Source organism: Hippoglossus stenolepis, chromosome 13 (assembly GCF_022539355.2).
Source record: "Hippoglossus stenolepis isolate QCI-W04-F060 chromosome 13, HSTE1.2, whole genome shotgun sequence".
Classification (NCBI taxonomy): Eukaryota; Metazoa; Chordata; class Actinopteri; order Pleuronectiformes; family Pleuronectidae; genus Hippoglossus; species Hippoglossus stenolepis.
Window position 1 is genome coordinate 1,673,770 of NC_061495.1, and position 13,409 is coordinate 1,687,178.

The 13,409-nt window shown below is 43.6% G+C and overlaps 2 protein-coding genes across 8 annotated transcripts in view; one reads left to right on the forward strand and one right to left on the reverse strand.

The window, feature by feature from the left end:
* Nucleotides 1-2,833, reverse strand: part of vwa8 (von Willebrand factor A domain containing 8) — a 70,261-nt gene extending 67,428 nt beyond the window's left edge. The window contains exons 1-4 of one of the 2 annotated variants that reach the window (XM_047342506.1): nucleotides 2,505-2,832; nucleotides 1,442-1,519; nucleotides 1,183-1,313; nucleotides 964-1,074 (exon numbers count right to left, since the gene is read on the reverse strand). In XM_047342506.1, coding sequence (XP_047198462.1) covers nucleotides 964-1,074; nucleotides 1,183-1,313; nucleotides 1,442-1,519; nucleotides 2,505-2,643 — 459 coding nt within the window. In that variant the 5' untranslated portion in view covers nucleotides 2,644-2,832. Of the gene's footprint in view, nucleotides 1-963; nucleotides 1,075-1,182; nucleotides 1,314-1,441; nucleotides 1,520-2,504 lie in introns of both variants that reach the window. The other variant, XM_047342507.1, reaches the window with a different exon arrangement.
* Nucleotides 2,834-3,937: 1,104 nt separating this feature from the next.
* The window catches only part of dgkh (diacylglycerol kinase, eta), a 44,560-nt gene continuing 35,088 nt past the window's right edge, over nucleotides 3,938-13,409 (forward strand). For 2 of the 6 annotated variants that reach the window (XM_035174213.2, XM_035174216.2), the window contains exon 1: nucleotides 4,694-5,243. In XM_035174213.2, coding sequence (XP_035030104.1) covers nucleotides 4,956-5,243 — 288 coding nt within the window. In that variant the 5' untranslated portion in view covers nucleotides 4,694-4,955. Of the gene's footprint in view, nucleotides 4,160-4,676; nucleotides 5,244-13,409 lie in introns of those variants that run through there. The other 4 variants (XM_047342570.1, XM_035174214.2, XM_035174217.2 and 1 more) reach the window with 4 other exon arrangements.

Genomic DNA, 13,409 nt, shown 5'->3' on the forward strand with positions numbered 1-13,409 from the left:
TTTATGTGAGTCATGAGATTAAATGAGATTTGTTTTCTGCTAAACTTCTTCTTCTTGCGTCTCTTCTTGTGCCCACGTTCATTTGACTCCACCAATTTTGAGAACAGAGAGGAGTCAGGTTAAGTCTATTTTTGACTCTCGGCTCGGAGAAGAGACATTAATGGTGATAGAGCCTGTTCCAACATCTACTGGTCAGAAGGAAGGGGACATGGGGCTGGAGAGGTCACAAGTCGACACCAGAGAGGGATGACAACTGAAGAGCAACTTAACATCAGCCTTTGGACTCGAGACTTTCTGAGCAGCAGATCTCAGTCCGTCAGACGACCTTAAACACAGGCAGCACGCAGGACTGTGTGCTGAGCCACAGCCTCTAACAACCTCACTAGGAGCACCAAGAAGACAGAAGATCTCCCCACTGAAGTCCACCACCACTCCCAGCTTCACCCATATCAATGGCACTGAGGTTATACGGGTCTCACTCACTGTACCACAGCCTGGTTTGGAAACTGCTCAAACTCAGACACAGGGAAACATCTGCACAAACTTAGCCACTTTTACAGGAAACGCAATCTGAGAGCAGGGACGAGCATCATCATCGTCCTCAGACTCTTCTCCTCCTTCTTCATATTCATCACACGATGTACTTTTATCCTTCTGTTGGTTCTTATTGGTGAATGGATGCTTGCACATGTAATATTATCTCTGATTGTGCATGTATATAGTGTTTCCTTCTTTAATTATAAATATATATTGCTGTGTGTGTTTTATCTGTAAGCCTTTCTCTGCCTTCAGCTCCATCTCCAAGGAGCTGTGAGATGTTCTCCCTCCAGCAGCTCAGCTCCTGCCTTCGAATCAAGGGGGGGGGGGGAGTTGATTGTCCAACGAGTCTCAGCTGTGACCAATCCCTCTCCCTGGTTCACCTGGAGCTGCTTGTTAGTTCATGAATGCACAGGAAGACGTTACCTGGTCTATGTAGAAGGCCGTCCCTGAGCGGATCTCTCTCCTCTGCTTCAGGTCCGTCTCTGTGGTGTCTCTGGACAGAGCAACGTACTCGACCTCCCGTTTGGTCAATTCCTGGTTAACGAGAAGTAAAAACTTGGCTTCACACAGCAGAGGGAACCCTTGCAGATGTTAAAGGCTCAACTGTTACAATAGATATATATGTATTTCGTGTGTACTCACGAGGTATTGCATGGCTATGGATCGTCTCAGGGGTCCTGGGGGACCAATGAGAAACACGTCCTGTCCCAGAAGGTCTTTCTGCATGATCCAGCGTAGGTGCTGAACCACTGTCTGAGGTAGGGAGTCTGAAACTAGCAAACCAAAGCCCAACAAAGTGTTAGTGACCTTTGTTTTACCTGTCACCATAGCCTTCCTTTCATTTCATGCAGAAGTATGTTTAGTTTAAACATATTTAAACAGTTAAATATAATAAACATACTGTGTTTGACAGGAACAAGCTCTGGATTCCGAGGTATTTTGAGTTTGTAGGAGATTTCTCCGATCTTGACCGTGTCTCCTGCAGAAAGAAGAGGTGACGTGTGTTTCACAGACTGTTTGGGAAACTTATTGACACAACAAAGTTATAACACTACAGAAAGTAAATGCCTGTTTTAAATCATCAGCAAAGTTTGGATTTCACTTCATTACAAGAACATATCAAAACAAAGTCCAGTCAGCAACCGGAAGGGACTTAGGTTTTAGACTCAGTCACCAAAAGATTTACTGAATTACTAATTATTCATGTAGAAAAATTATAGAAACCTTTTCACAGATGAATCCTAGAAATGTGTGCAGTCAGTTATCAATACTTTAAATTTCTCACACGTAAAATTACCTTTGAACAACCAAGAAATGTCTACACATTTTATTTTTCTTCAAAAGAATTATACAGTGTCAAATGTTATTAAGCATTATAATTATAAAATATATGATTTATAAATGTATTTTGATGCTTCTTTTTTTTTTTTTACAACCCAACCAGTTTATTAGTATAATTAATAGAATTAAGAGTTAAAATCACTTGGTCTTATTAATCTTTTATAACTGACATGAAGCTTCAGGGAAGTGATTCATTCACCATTAATAAAGTTAATAATTGCAGCTTTTACCAGAAAGTAGAAACATAGAAACATATTCTTGGAAAACAAGTAGTTAATAAGTGTTATGTTATTATGATTATGTCATGTAAGTTAACCTGTTGCTGACTGGACGAGGTGACTTGACACATCCTGGGTTTGACCTTTCACCTACAAGCTCAGTCAACGTATTGTTCTTATTCCCAGTTACAATTAAGTTTAATTCCCATCAGACATAATTCAGCTCGTTGTGTTTGGATTTAAAACATAAAACTCGTGTATTTTGAATCAGGTAAAGTAGCTGAACACGTGTATTAGTGTGTGTGTGTGTCCCTGTTACCACACACAGACCTGTCCTGTCTCCAGCTGTGTGTGTTATTAACAGTGTTAATAACTAATAATAACTGACAGCAACAGACAGATTACCTGCGGACGTGTTGAGGAGTTTGACCTCATGTGTCCTCCACATCCAGGCGTCTCTTCCCAGCACTGACCCCAGGACGGTGCGCAGCCTCCGGGCAGCGACGGCCGCGGCGCTGCGGGGACACAGGACCTGTCGGTGCATCTTTAAACTCCCCCGTCACCTCGGCATCGAACCCACGGAATTAATAAAGTCCACGAGGATGGTGTGACGCTACGTGCTGTCCCGGGCTCGAACCCATTTCATAACACCGACAGCCCGCTTCTGTCAGGGACGGAAGATAATACGAGAGGGACAGAGCGGTCCGCCGCTAAAGTCGTCCGTGGTGGTTTGTTCACAGGAGTCTCGATGGTTCCGACCCAGTGTTTACAATCTGCTTCAGCTCGGGAATAAGTTCACGTTATAAAGATGATAAAATATGAATTATTATTAATGATTGTTTGCTGGCTCAGAAGGAATAGAATAGAATAGAAAATAATAGAATAGAAGATAATAGAATAGAGTAGAGAAGGGTAGAGTAGAAAATAATAGAATAGAATAGAAAATAATAGAATAGTATAGAATAGAATAGAAAATAATAGAAAATAATGAAAATAAGAAAATAATAGAATAGAGTAGAGTAGAAAATAATAGAATAGAATAGAAAATAATAGAATAGAAGATAATAGAATAGAGTAGAGAAGGGTAGAATAGAAAATAATAGAAAATAATAGAATAGAGTAGAGTAGAAAATAATAGAATAGAATAGAAAATAATAGAATAGAGTAGAGTAGAAAATAATAGAATAGAATAGAATAGAATAGAATAGAATAGAATAGAATAGAATAGAATAGAAAATAATATAATGGAATAGAATAGAAGATAATACAATATAATAGAAAGGAATAGAATAGAATATAATGGAAGAGAATAGAAAATAATAGAATAGAAGATAATAGAGTAGAGTAGAGTAGAGAAGGGTAGAATAGAGTAGAAAATAATATAATAGACGATAATAGAGTAGAGTAGAGTAGAATAGAATAGAAAATAATATAATGGAATAGAATAGAAGATAATACAATATAATAGAAAGGAATAGAATAGAATATAATGGAAGAGAATATAATAGAATACATGCTTTATACTCTATGATTTATTTATAGCATATTCAAAAACAAAAATGTTGCTGTACAGAAAACAATTCTAGGATATAGTCACACAAACTATAGAATAATAAAAGAGAATATAAATAATAATAAAAAAGGTAAATAGCCAGACTCATTGAATAAATATATGTGAATAATAAATGAAACAGGTCTGTGAACTCGTATAAATGAAATAACAGGAGGAATCAGGAGGGAAATCTCTGGCTCGGCTCGGCTCGGCTCGGCCCGGCCCCTCGGCGGCTCTCGGAGGGAGGGAGGAGGAGGGGGAGGAGGCGGAGGAGGAGGAGGAGAAGGCGGCAGAAGCGGAGCAGTGGAGCGGCGGAGGTGTGGCGGTGGTGCTCCGTGTTGGTGGAGGGAGGATCGAGTCCGTATGAGACACTCAGACGAAGCAGGCGGCGCATTCCTCCACCTTCCCCCGATTCCGGTGCTCGTCTCCGGCGCAGCGCACAGAGCGGAGGTCCGGGACCATGGAGGATGTGTACCACTTCACCCGCAGCCCTGCCTGGGAGGAACTGGTGAGAGAGCCCCGGGTCCGCCGAGGAGACTTTCTGCTCTTTGTTATTCAGGAGGAAACCCAGCGAGCTGATGCTCTGAGCGGATCCAGGGTCTGATCCTCGGTCTTTGTCCTGATCTGACGTTTAAATGTAGTAAAACAAGAAGGATTCACGTGAGATATGATTCATATGTGAGAAGATCCACTTCTGTTTGATTCTCCTCAGATCAAAGAGTCTTCATTCTTCAATTTTCAAGTTTCTTCTTGGAAACATGATATTTATTTACCTCTTGCATTAATTTAGTCTTCATATCCACATCAGGACTTATCCTGGGATGTTGTATTGTAAAATAAAGATAGAACCCAACAGCTTGGATCAATATAAAGTAAATTCATGTGTTTAATATGAATAAAAATGCATTGTAATGTAAAGTGATGTGGGTTAAAACATCCTAAATTACAATATAAGGTAACTTCACTGAGCTTATGAATTAATCTATTTTCAGAGCTTAGATAATGTGATGATCAGTGAGTTTACAGTTTGAATGTGAGGCTCGTGTGGAGCAGCCGCTCGGCGGGGCTGGTGTCGAGCAGCCGCCCGGGTCTGCCCCGGTCCCGGTCCCGGCCCGGCCCGGTCCCGTCTCTCCGGCTCGGGTCGCGTCGTGTGGGCCGGAGCCTCCAGCGGCAGCAGCCCCGCGGAGGGGCCGTGTGCGCAGGGAGGGAGGGGGAGTCCACCGCCTGCTCCGCGGAGCCCATCCCCGCCGTGACGGGCTCCAGCCCACACACGCTCCGGCGGACACCGACAGAGACGCGGAGAGATGACGGCGCGGAGAGACGCCTCTCGGCCGCGGAGCAGCGCTCGCCTCCCGGAGAGGAAGGGAGCGGCGGAGCGGGGAAACAAGGCGAATAACCCCGACTGGTTTTGTTCCTCCCCTCGACAGGAGCCGGAGAAAGGGCCGGTGTCCGCGGCGGGGATCCATGCCCATGTGGTGGGCGCTGTCGCCGGCTCCGGGGCCGCGGACGAGTCCTCTGACAGCGAGGCGGAGCAGGAAGGCCCCCAGAAGCTGATCCGGAAAGTGTCCACCTCCGGACAGATCCGGAGCAAGGTGAGCCTCCTCCGGAGCTTCTACTCTCATGGGCATGGTCTGTGTTGATGGAGGGAGACACGCACTGTCCTGCTGCTGGGGTGCCCCTGAGCAAGGCACTGATTCACTGTGTTTACTGAGCTGCTGTCCATCAAACACATGGAGGCTGTAGATCCTGTCAATCACTTCTCACTCATCACAATCACACAAACACAACTTTTAAACAGGAAACTTCTCAGAAAGTCATGAAAACAGACTTTTTTCCTGCACGTGTCAGAGAGAAAAAGGGAAAACTTCCCCAAACCTGTTGTTTTCAGTGAGTTTACATTTGCTTATGAAACAGGTCAAACTAAGTAAAGGTGCAAATCAATGAAAGTTGCAAACATTAATCAATAAATCGATTAACTGATCATAACGAAAGTATAAAAGTTAGTTTTTATTATTTTGTTGATTCAAGAACCTTTCTGTCACTGTTCAGACACAATGAAAAGCATCGTCCTAAAATCTCATTGTGTTGTTCTGAAGATTCACAAAGGAAATGTACAAATATAAAAGATTAGCAACTCTACAATGAAAGTATAAAAAACAAGTTTAAAGTTTAAAATAAGTGCAAAAATTAGTTTCAGCCTATGCGAAGCGAGGGTTTGTTGTTCTTCATCATGATACTTGTGGATTTCAGCAAAAGCTCAGAGGCGTCTGGGCTCTGAGTGATTGATCGATGAAATATGAGCAGATTGATCATGTGAATAATTGATAGTTGCTGCTCTAAACTCACACGAATCCATTAACAACCTGAGATAAACAGATTATTCATTTATCTCTTTTCCATTCACTCCTTCTTGATCACTTCATCACAACAAAGCAAAGCGTTAAGAGATGTTCTCTGACTCTTTATATAACTTAGTTTGACGCTGCAGGATATAAAGTATAAATATCAGTTTAAATAATGAATTTAAATTGCATGCGGGCTCAGTAAGAAGATGCTCTTCTGATTCTCTCCTCGGACACCTTAGCTTTCCTGGCCCACTTGTCTCATCCACTGTAAACGAGTGCCACGCTCCCACACCGATGGATGCACTTAATTATTGACTGCTGCACTCCACCTGCATTATTCATCTTTAGGGTATGTGCACGTGAGACTGATTGATGTCCGGTCAAACCTGTCTTACGCTGACTCCCTCACCTGTGGGCATCGTGCCAAGTTGCAGGGCTGAAATCAGTTGCTCACAGTTGTTAATGTTGTTTTCTGCATCAGACGTTTCTAGAGCAGGATGTGGAAATGTGAAATCGCTCATTTTGTCAAACCAACATTAAACTCTAGCACATTTAAGACTCTAAACCAGGCGGATGTTTGGTTCTGGTGAATAATAATGATGATGAAAGTTGTGACAGATTGACCTTATGTCTGTTTTACGGTGTTATTCCCAGTACAGTGGATCATAGACCAGTGTCACGGGTGATGGGATGTAGAGTATAAGTGTAAACACCGATCCAGCTGAGGTCCATTTATCCACAGAGGATTTTTCCATGATGCACGAGGTGACTCTTTACTCACCTGTCGCTGCTGGAGTTACGGCAGCAGGAGTTTTCAAAGTGGATGAAAGTCGTGTTGAGTCATGATTTAAACTCTGACTGCATCATAAGCTGAAGGACATTAATTACACGGGGCGGCAGCCGACCCAGACAGACCGGACCTGTTCTGCTGAGCTTTCTACGACAGGCGGGAGGATCCACTGCTGTGACAGATGTGTGTAGCACCTCTGCTGGGACTGCACCTGTGTCCTTAGCATGTTGACGCCGCGCTAGCAAAGGCCTCAGAGTTGTTGTCGTGTGGGTCAGTGTGTTTTTTTTTAGTTACTAATGGATCATGCAGGCACTGACTCACCGAGTGTTGTTCCACCGGGTTGTTTGCTTAGCTCTGGACTGTGTGTGCATGTACATGTGTGAGTGTGTGTGCACATGCATGTGTACACTGGCCCATCACATTGTCTACGTCCACCCCTCCCTCTCTCTCTCTCTCTCTCTCTCTCTGGTTCTCTCTCTCTCTCTGGTTCTTCGGTTGCCACAGACGACCACGTCTTTGGCCCCTCGTTTAGCGACTCCATGGCGGTGCAGAGTGCACGCTGCCCGTGACACTGGCTGGTTTGGTGGCAGGGACACATGCGCTGCACAGTGTGTCTCATCTGTCTCATTTATCTTCTCAGACATTTACCAGCTCTTTGTTTCGATTCTGGGAAGAAGAAAAACTGAAGAATTGTCAGTAAATCAAAGCAGACAAGGAGTGAGAAGGAAAAGCAAAGTTTGCAGAAATGTCCGACTAAACATCAAGTTTAACCCAGCATGTGTTCTGAGGAAAGAATCAATGAATAAATCAAACAGGAAGCTGGTTTTCTATCTTGTTCAACTGTTGAAATATCGTATAAGATATAAGATGTTGTTCTCATCCTCCATTAACACTGAGTTGACTGACAGATGTGAAGTGGAGCTCGTGTCTCTGGGCAGGTGCGGTTCAGGAAGCTTCTGAAATCATTACTGCCATTTGTAGCCAACTTCTCAGATGTGCACTTCTGCTGATTGCCTCTTATGAACCCATCATTTCAAATCAATACGACGGCGGTGGGTGGTTCTGCTGATTGAACGGCTGATGCAGAGATGAAGTATCATGTGTCATTAATCTCTCTCTGGTATTAGTCCATCATACGAGCATCACACAGCATCATTTCACTCTTTCTTTCACATTCAGGGACTTCTAGTGTTTTAAAGGCCTTTTATCCATTGATCTAGTTCATTACATTCAACATAACAATATCTGGGCGAGTCAGAATCCGGCTATAAATACATGTGGTTGAATCACAGTCTTTTCAGCGCCTCTGCTCGCCTGTTGTCTCCGCTCTCGGAGCTCTGTCTTCTCAGGCTGACGAACACTGTAGCTGTGTGACTGAAAGCAGAGCTGATGGCGTCCTGGAGCCTGAGACACAATCCAGATCAGATAGATGAAGTTTGGGAGGAGACGCTGTATTGAAGATTCGTCCTTCGTCCTTCGTCCTTCTGTCCCCTGAACTGGAAGATACCACACTGTGTCCAAAATCCTTCATTCATCCGTCCCCACTTCCTATACAGGGACTTTTCTCTATTTACATCATTATCACGGGATTCTGACATGTAAACAACAATAACGTCGGCAGGTGGAAAATCCCATAATACATTTTAAATGTTTATATGACAGTATTAATACTTTTAGGTTAAAAAAAGCAAGTTGAATTACTATGTTTAAAAGTAGAAATACATGTTCTTGCTGCAGTTTGTGCTGCTCTCATCTTTTACATGTTTTACAGCCACAACTCACAGATTTGTGTCAACAAATGACGACATCTGAAATATTAAGGGAAAATTATACCAGTGTGTCTTTAATCCTCGAGATGATTCAGATATTACTGATGAGAACAATTAGAATCACCGTCTTTCTTCCTGTCAACACCAGGAGCACATTGCATGATGGTCTAAGTTGCTCGGTTAGTGTCCACCAGTCGCACACTTCTTAACACGATGCACTATGTCACTAAACATTAAGACAGCTCTACAAAATGGAGACTTCACTATAAAGTGATAAGTGATCGATTTTGGATGCAGCCTGTTACATTTATGGTCGTTATCTTCTTGCTGATTTCATTTTGCTCTGCGATAATGTTTCCACATGAAACGCTCTAATAAGCACGAGAGGGAGAAGCACTGTGTTGCGGGTTTTGCCCACACAAATGTCTTGTACTTCCTGTGGAGAGAAGCCAACACTTGTTTTTCTTCTTCTTCCTTTTGAAAGATCGCACCAGGAATAAACAGGAAATTTGCCACTTCACATTTAAACATTGCACATTGACGTGATGATGAGAAGTTGGAAAGAACACAATGCTTTAAATGAGGGAATCCCTATTTTTAAAACGTGTTTTCAGTTTTATTTCCCTCCCACTCTGAAACAATGCGAAGTGGAGTCGTTGTGTGTCCGATGCTGTAGCTGAATCTAACTGAGGTAATTGTGTGTAAATTACTGGCCTCAGCAGCATCACTTAACAGGGCCTGTTCCCACTCGACACATCTATACCCATGTGCCTGTGGACCAGTCGCACAGAGCAGATCGCAGACGAGGGAATTGCCCCCTTCCCAACTACTGCATTGTAATTTTCCCATCAACATGGTGTAATTTTTAGCATGTGGTGGGAGTTGGAGGAGGAAGGGTACAGAGGTGCAATTACAGCCAGCAGAGAGGACAGCTCCAGGAGAGTGGTGGAGATGGGAGAGAAACGTAGAGAGACTCAGCGCCGCTCTGTGAAAACCGTGATTGTTCGAGGCTCCACAGGCGAATCCAGTCTTACTCAGGAACGACACACGAGTCGGTGATAGAGGCATAAGTGAGCGAGTGATTCCCGAGACAGTGGGCTTCTCTCTCGTCTTGATGGACCGGCCACTTGCCGTCGAGGCAGTTTTGTCTAATCAGTCATGAGATGAAATTCTCAGACAACGACAGGGTTTCTCTTGAGCTGTTTCCAGGCATGAACTCTGGACAATGTTCGCACAATTGGGTTTGGACATGTTGTCTAGTTCGTGTCTGTGAAGCAGCAGCAGCAGGTTGTCGGGTCCGACTCGTTCCCACCAACAGGAACATGTGGGGAACATCCAGGCGAGGGGCGGAGCCTGTAGAGCAGCAGGAGGCCGGACATGACGTATAAACTCTGCTGTGGAAAGATCAGTGTTGTTGTTTACAGCTCATCCACACCGGCGTCGGCCCTCATCACCAAAAGATCTGGAACCTCCTCGTCTTTCCAAGTGGACGTGTACGGCTCCTCTTCTTCATCCTGAGATGTGAAAGCTCTGGACCTAATCCTGCTGTTTTCTCACGTGGACTCACTGGGAGATTCTTCGGAGTTTTTACCAGCAGGAACAACTCAGGAGAAACTGACTCTGATATTTGCGTTGCAGAATTTCAGGAGATGATCTGGAGCCACAGAAAGCTGAGATATCTTTCTTCTATGCATGTGTGCTCGTGGATGTGTGCAGAAGGTGCAATGACACACATGTACACACAGGAAAGTGGCCTCAGCCTGCACACATACTGTCCCTCAAGTTTGTTGATTTGTGTGTTTGGCAAGTTGCTAAAAGTTCTGAACAGAACGATCCTGCAGTGAAATATGCACTCGTAGTGACGGCAGCATTATCAAACAGTTTTATGTTTAGACTCTCGCAGCTCCAGATGAAGGCGAGGGAACGATCGTGGTTTGGTTTAATACAGAAAAAGCAAAAAAGCGAAACCACAGTCTCTCTCTGACCTTAACAAAAGTGCTTTTCTTGGCTGAATCTCACCACAGGCGAGACTCTGGATGCGACCCCCGGTCGCTGGTGTGACAACCTGAGCTTTGTACGCCCACCACCCGCCCCGGTCACCTCCTGGTGACTCCGCTGCTCTTAATGTCATTCATTAGAGAAAAGTTAACATCTCTGAACAATCCAGCTTTAATGTGGTTTCATAAGGGAGACTGTTGTGCTCTGCTTACTTCTAGTTTAATATATGGTTTCAATAAACAACTTATTATCTCAGCATAAAGAGTGGAATCAGCCTGGTTCTGCACAAAGGCAACAACATCAGCCCACAGCCTCATGTGGAGCTCATTGATTACATGTTATATTTATGTAGGAAGAATTCTGCATCACTTATTTTTCTCTTAAATAATCCATAATCCTTCAATATCCCATAATTGATTTTAAAGAGAAGACTGAAGTTTTCATAATCTTCCTGAAAAATAATTATATATAAATTATAATTATATATAAAATGAATTAGAACTTCAGAAGATACACTAAGGTTTCTGGTCAGAGCTGTGATGATTGGTTGATGGATCTATAATTTGAAACTCATTTGGAGCCTGATTTATGTCATGAACTGAAATTCTTTGGATTTCAAACTGCTGACTGCACAAAATATGACATTTATAGATGACACATGGACTCTGGGACACGCGTTTAATATCTTAGACAGAATAATCCACGAGGAATCAGAGAAGAAGATGTTCCCGTTTCATGCTCCCATCAAGTCTTCAGTGAACCAGTTCAGCCCATGATTTATTTTAATCACGAAGAATGTTGATTCACAACCTCAACATCGAGGACAACATTAATAGCGCTGTTCCCGTCAGGGAGGCCTGATATTTTAAGAATCTTTAACCTTTGCTCTTTGCATCGAAGCACTTACAAAACAATTAAGCAAAGTGGAGGAGGAGATGGAAAGTCGAGCATTTTGATCTGATTAATTGGACAGAAACCTCAGTGAGGCCCAGGAGGAGCTGCTAATTGGTTCAGGACCCAGTACCCTGGAGCTTTAGGTGAGACAGAGAGAGGCTGAACTATTACTGTTTTCTATTAAATTCATGGAGGCTTGTGTGTGTGTGTGTGTGTGTGTGTGTGTGTGTGTGTGTGTGTGTGTGTGTGTGTGTGTGTGTGTGTGTGTGTGTGAGTGTGAGTGAACCAGCAGCTTTTTGTCCTGGTATCATTAATAGTTTGTTGGTCTCTCTTCATTTAGTCGCTCAGGGAACTCCTGCTCCGCTCTTATCCACCAACCACAGCTGCTGGACTCATTTGGACTGTCTGTGCCTTTGTCCATTGTATAGGCATGTGTGTGTGTGTGAGTGCACTGTTTATAGTGTGTGTGTGTGTGTGTGCGTGTGTGTGCACTGTTTATAGTGTGTGTGTGTGTGTGTCGCTCTGTCGGTGGCCAGGCAGAGTGTGGGTGTAAGGTACATGGTGCTCGGGTTACTCATTCCTCTCTGGCACAGGACTCGCTCCCTGTCTCACAATTTAGCCGAAGAGAGGAGCGGAGCGCCGAGGCGAGCGCGGCGACTATTTATAGATCACTTCTGGCCTACTTGGCAACAGGAAGGAGATGAAGACAAGGAAAGGAACTATGGAGGCCAAGGAGGGACAAAATAGAAAATAGAACATCCAACTGGAGCAAAGTCGATCCTGCTGCTCTGGCTCGGCAGAGGAAAAGTTTTCTGAGTTACAGAGTCTGAAAGTTTCTCTGCAGACGTTTAATGAATCTGCATGTTTCGATGCATTGCACTGCCGTCACATGATTGGCTGATTGGATAACTGCACGGATACAGAGGTGTGCATGTGTTCCTAATAAAGTGAGTGTCTATTAAGTCTGCTTGGTGGTGTCAATATGAGTTCAGCTCATGCTGCTGTGTAATGACTCAGTTCCTCAGCTTAACGTGCACAGCACAGTGTGTGTGTGTGTGTGTGTGTTTCAGTCATGAGATGTTCATTAAGCTTCCCAGTCCTTCTGGTGGGATTATCCATCCCAGCAACACGTCGATGGTGGTATAGTTCGATGATGAACCCTGAACAACACGTCCCCCAGTGTTTCTGCAGAAAAGCACGTCTGTGCAAATGAAAACCTGCTGAGGAGAATCCCCCGAGCTTCACCTCCCTCCAGGTCTAAATGAGGAGATGACTTCATCCGCCCGTGTTTCAGTCACGCAACGAAGTCCTTGTAGGGAAGTCAGCATCGAGTTATTTCACCTTAATCCGTGGCAGGAATGTGTTCTTCAGACGTTCGTACCTATGGAAGGGAAACAGGGAAATAACGTTAAAGCTGGTTCAGAAAATCCAGCGTCTCCTGACGATGAAGACGTTTGTTTGGATTCTTAAAGTCGTTAACTCGAGAATCTCACATCGTCCGTTCAGTGCAACAGCTTCTCTGGCTTTGGAAGAAGATGTTTGAGGATCTAGGAGGAATATTTTCAACAATAATATTGGAATGTTGGAATAATTGAAAGAATTAGTTCCCGACTGGGAATATTCATGCAAGAGTTGGAACTCAGAAAGTCGGTGAAAGTTTTGGTACATGAGTTGTGGAGTTGCTGACGTCATCACTTTATTTACAATCAGCTCAAAATCGTAGTTTTCATCTCTCACAAGCACCCGGACACCAACGCTTTCAAGCAATACAGACATTCTTATGATTAATGTGCAAATGTTTTTTAGAATTTTTATCTGGATCCTTTATCTGCTCATTGTTCGTATGTAAATATTGGAAAGAGGAGCATATGGATGCACAGAAAGGATCTAATGAAATATGATATGGAGTTGCATCATGGGAAGTGTAGGAGAAAGACTTTTTGCAGTGATCAAGGATAAAAA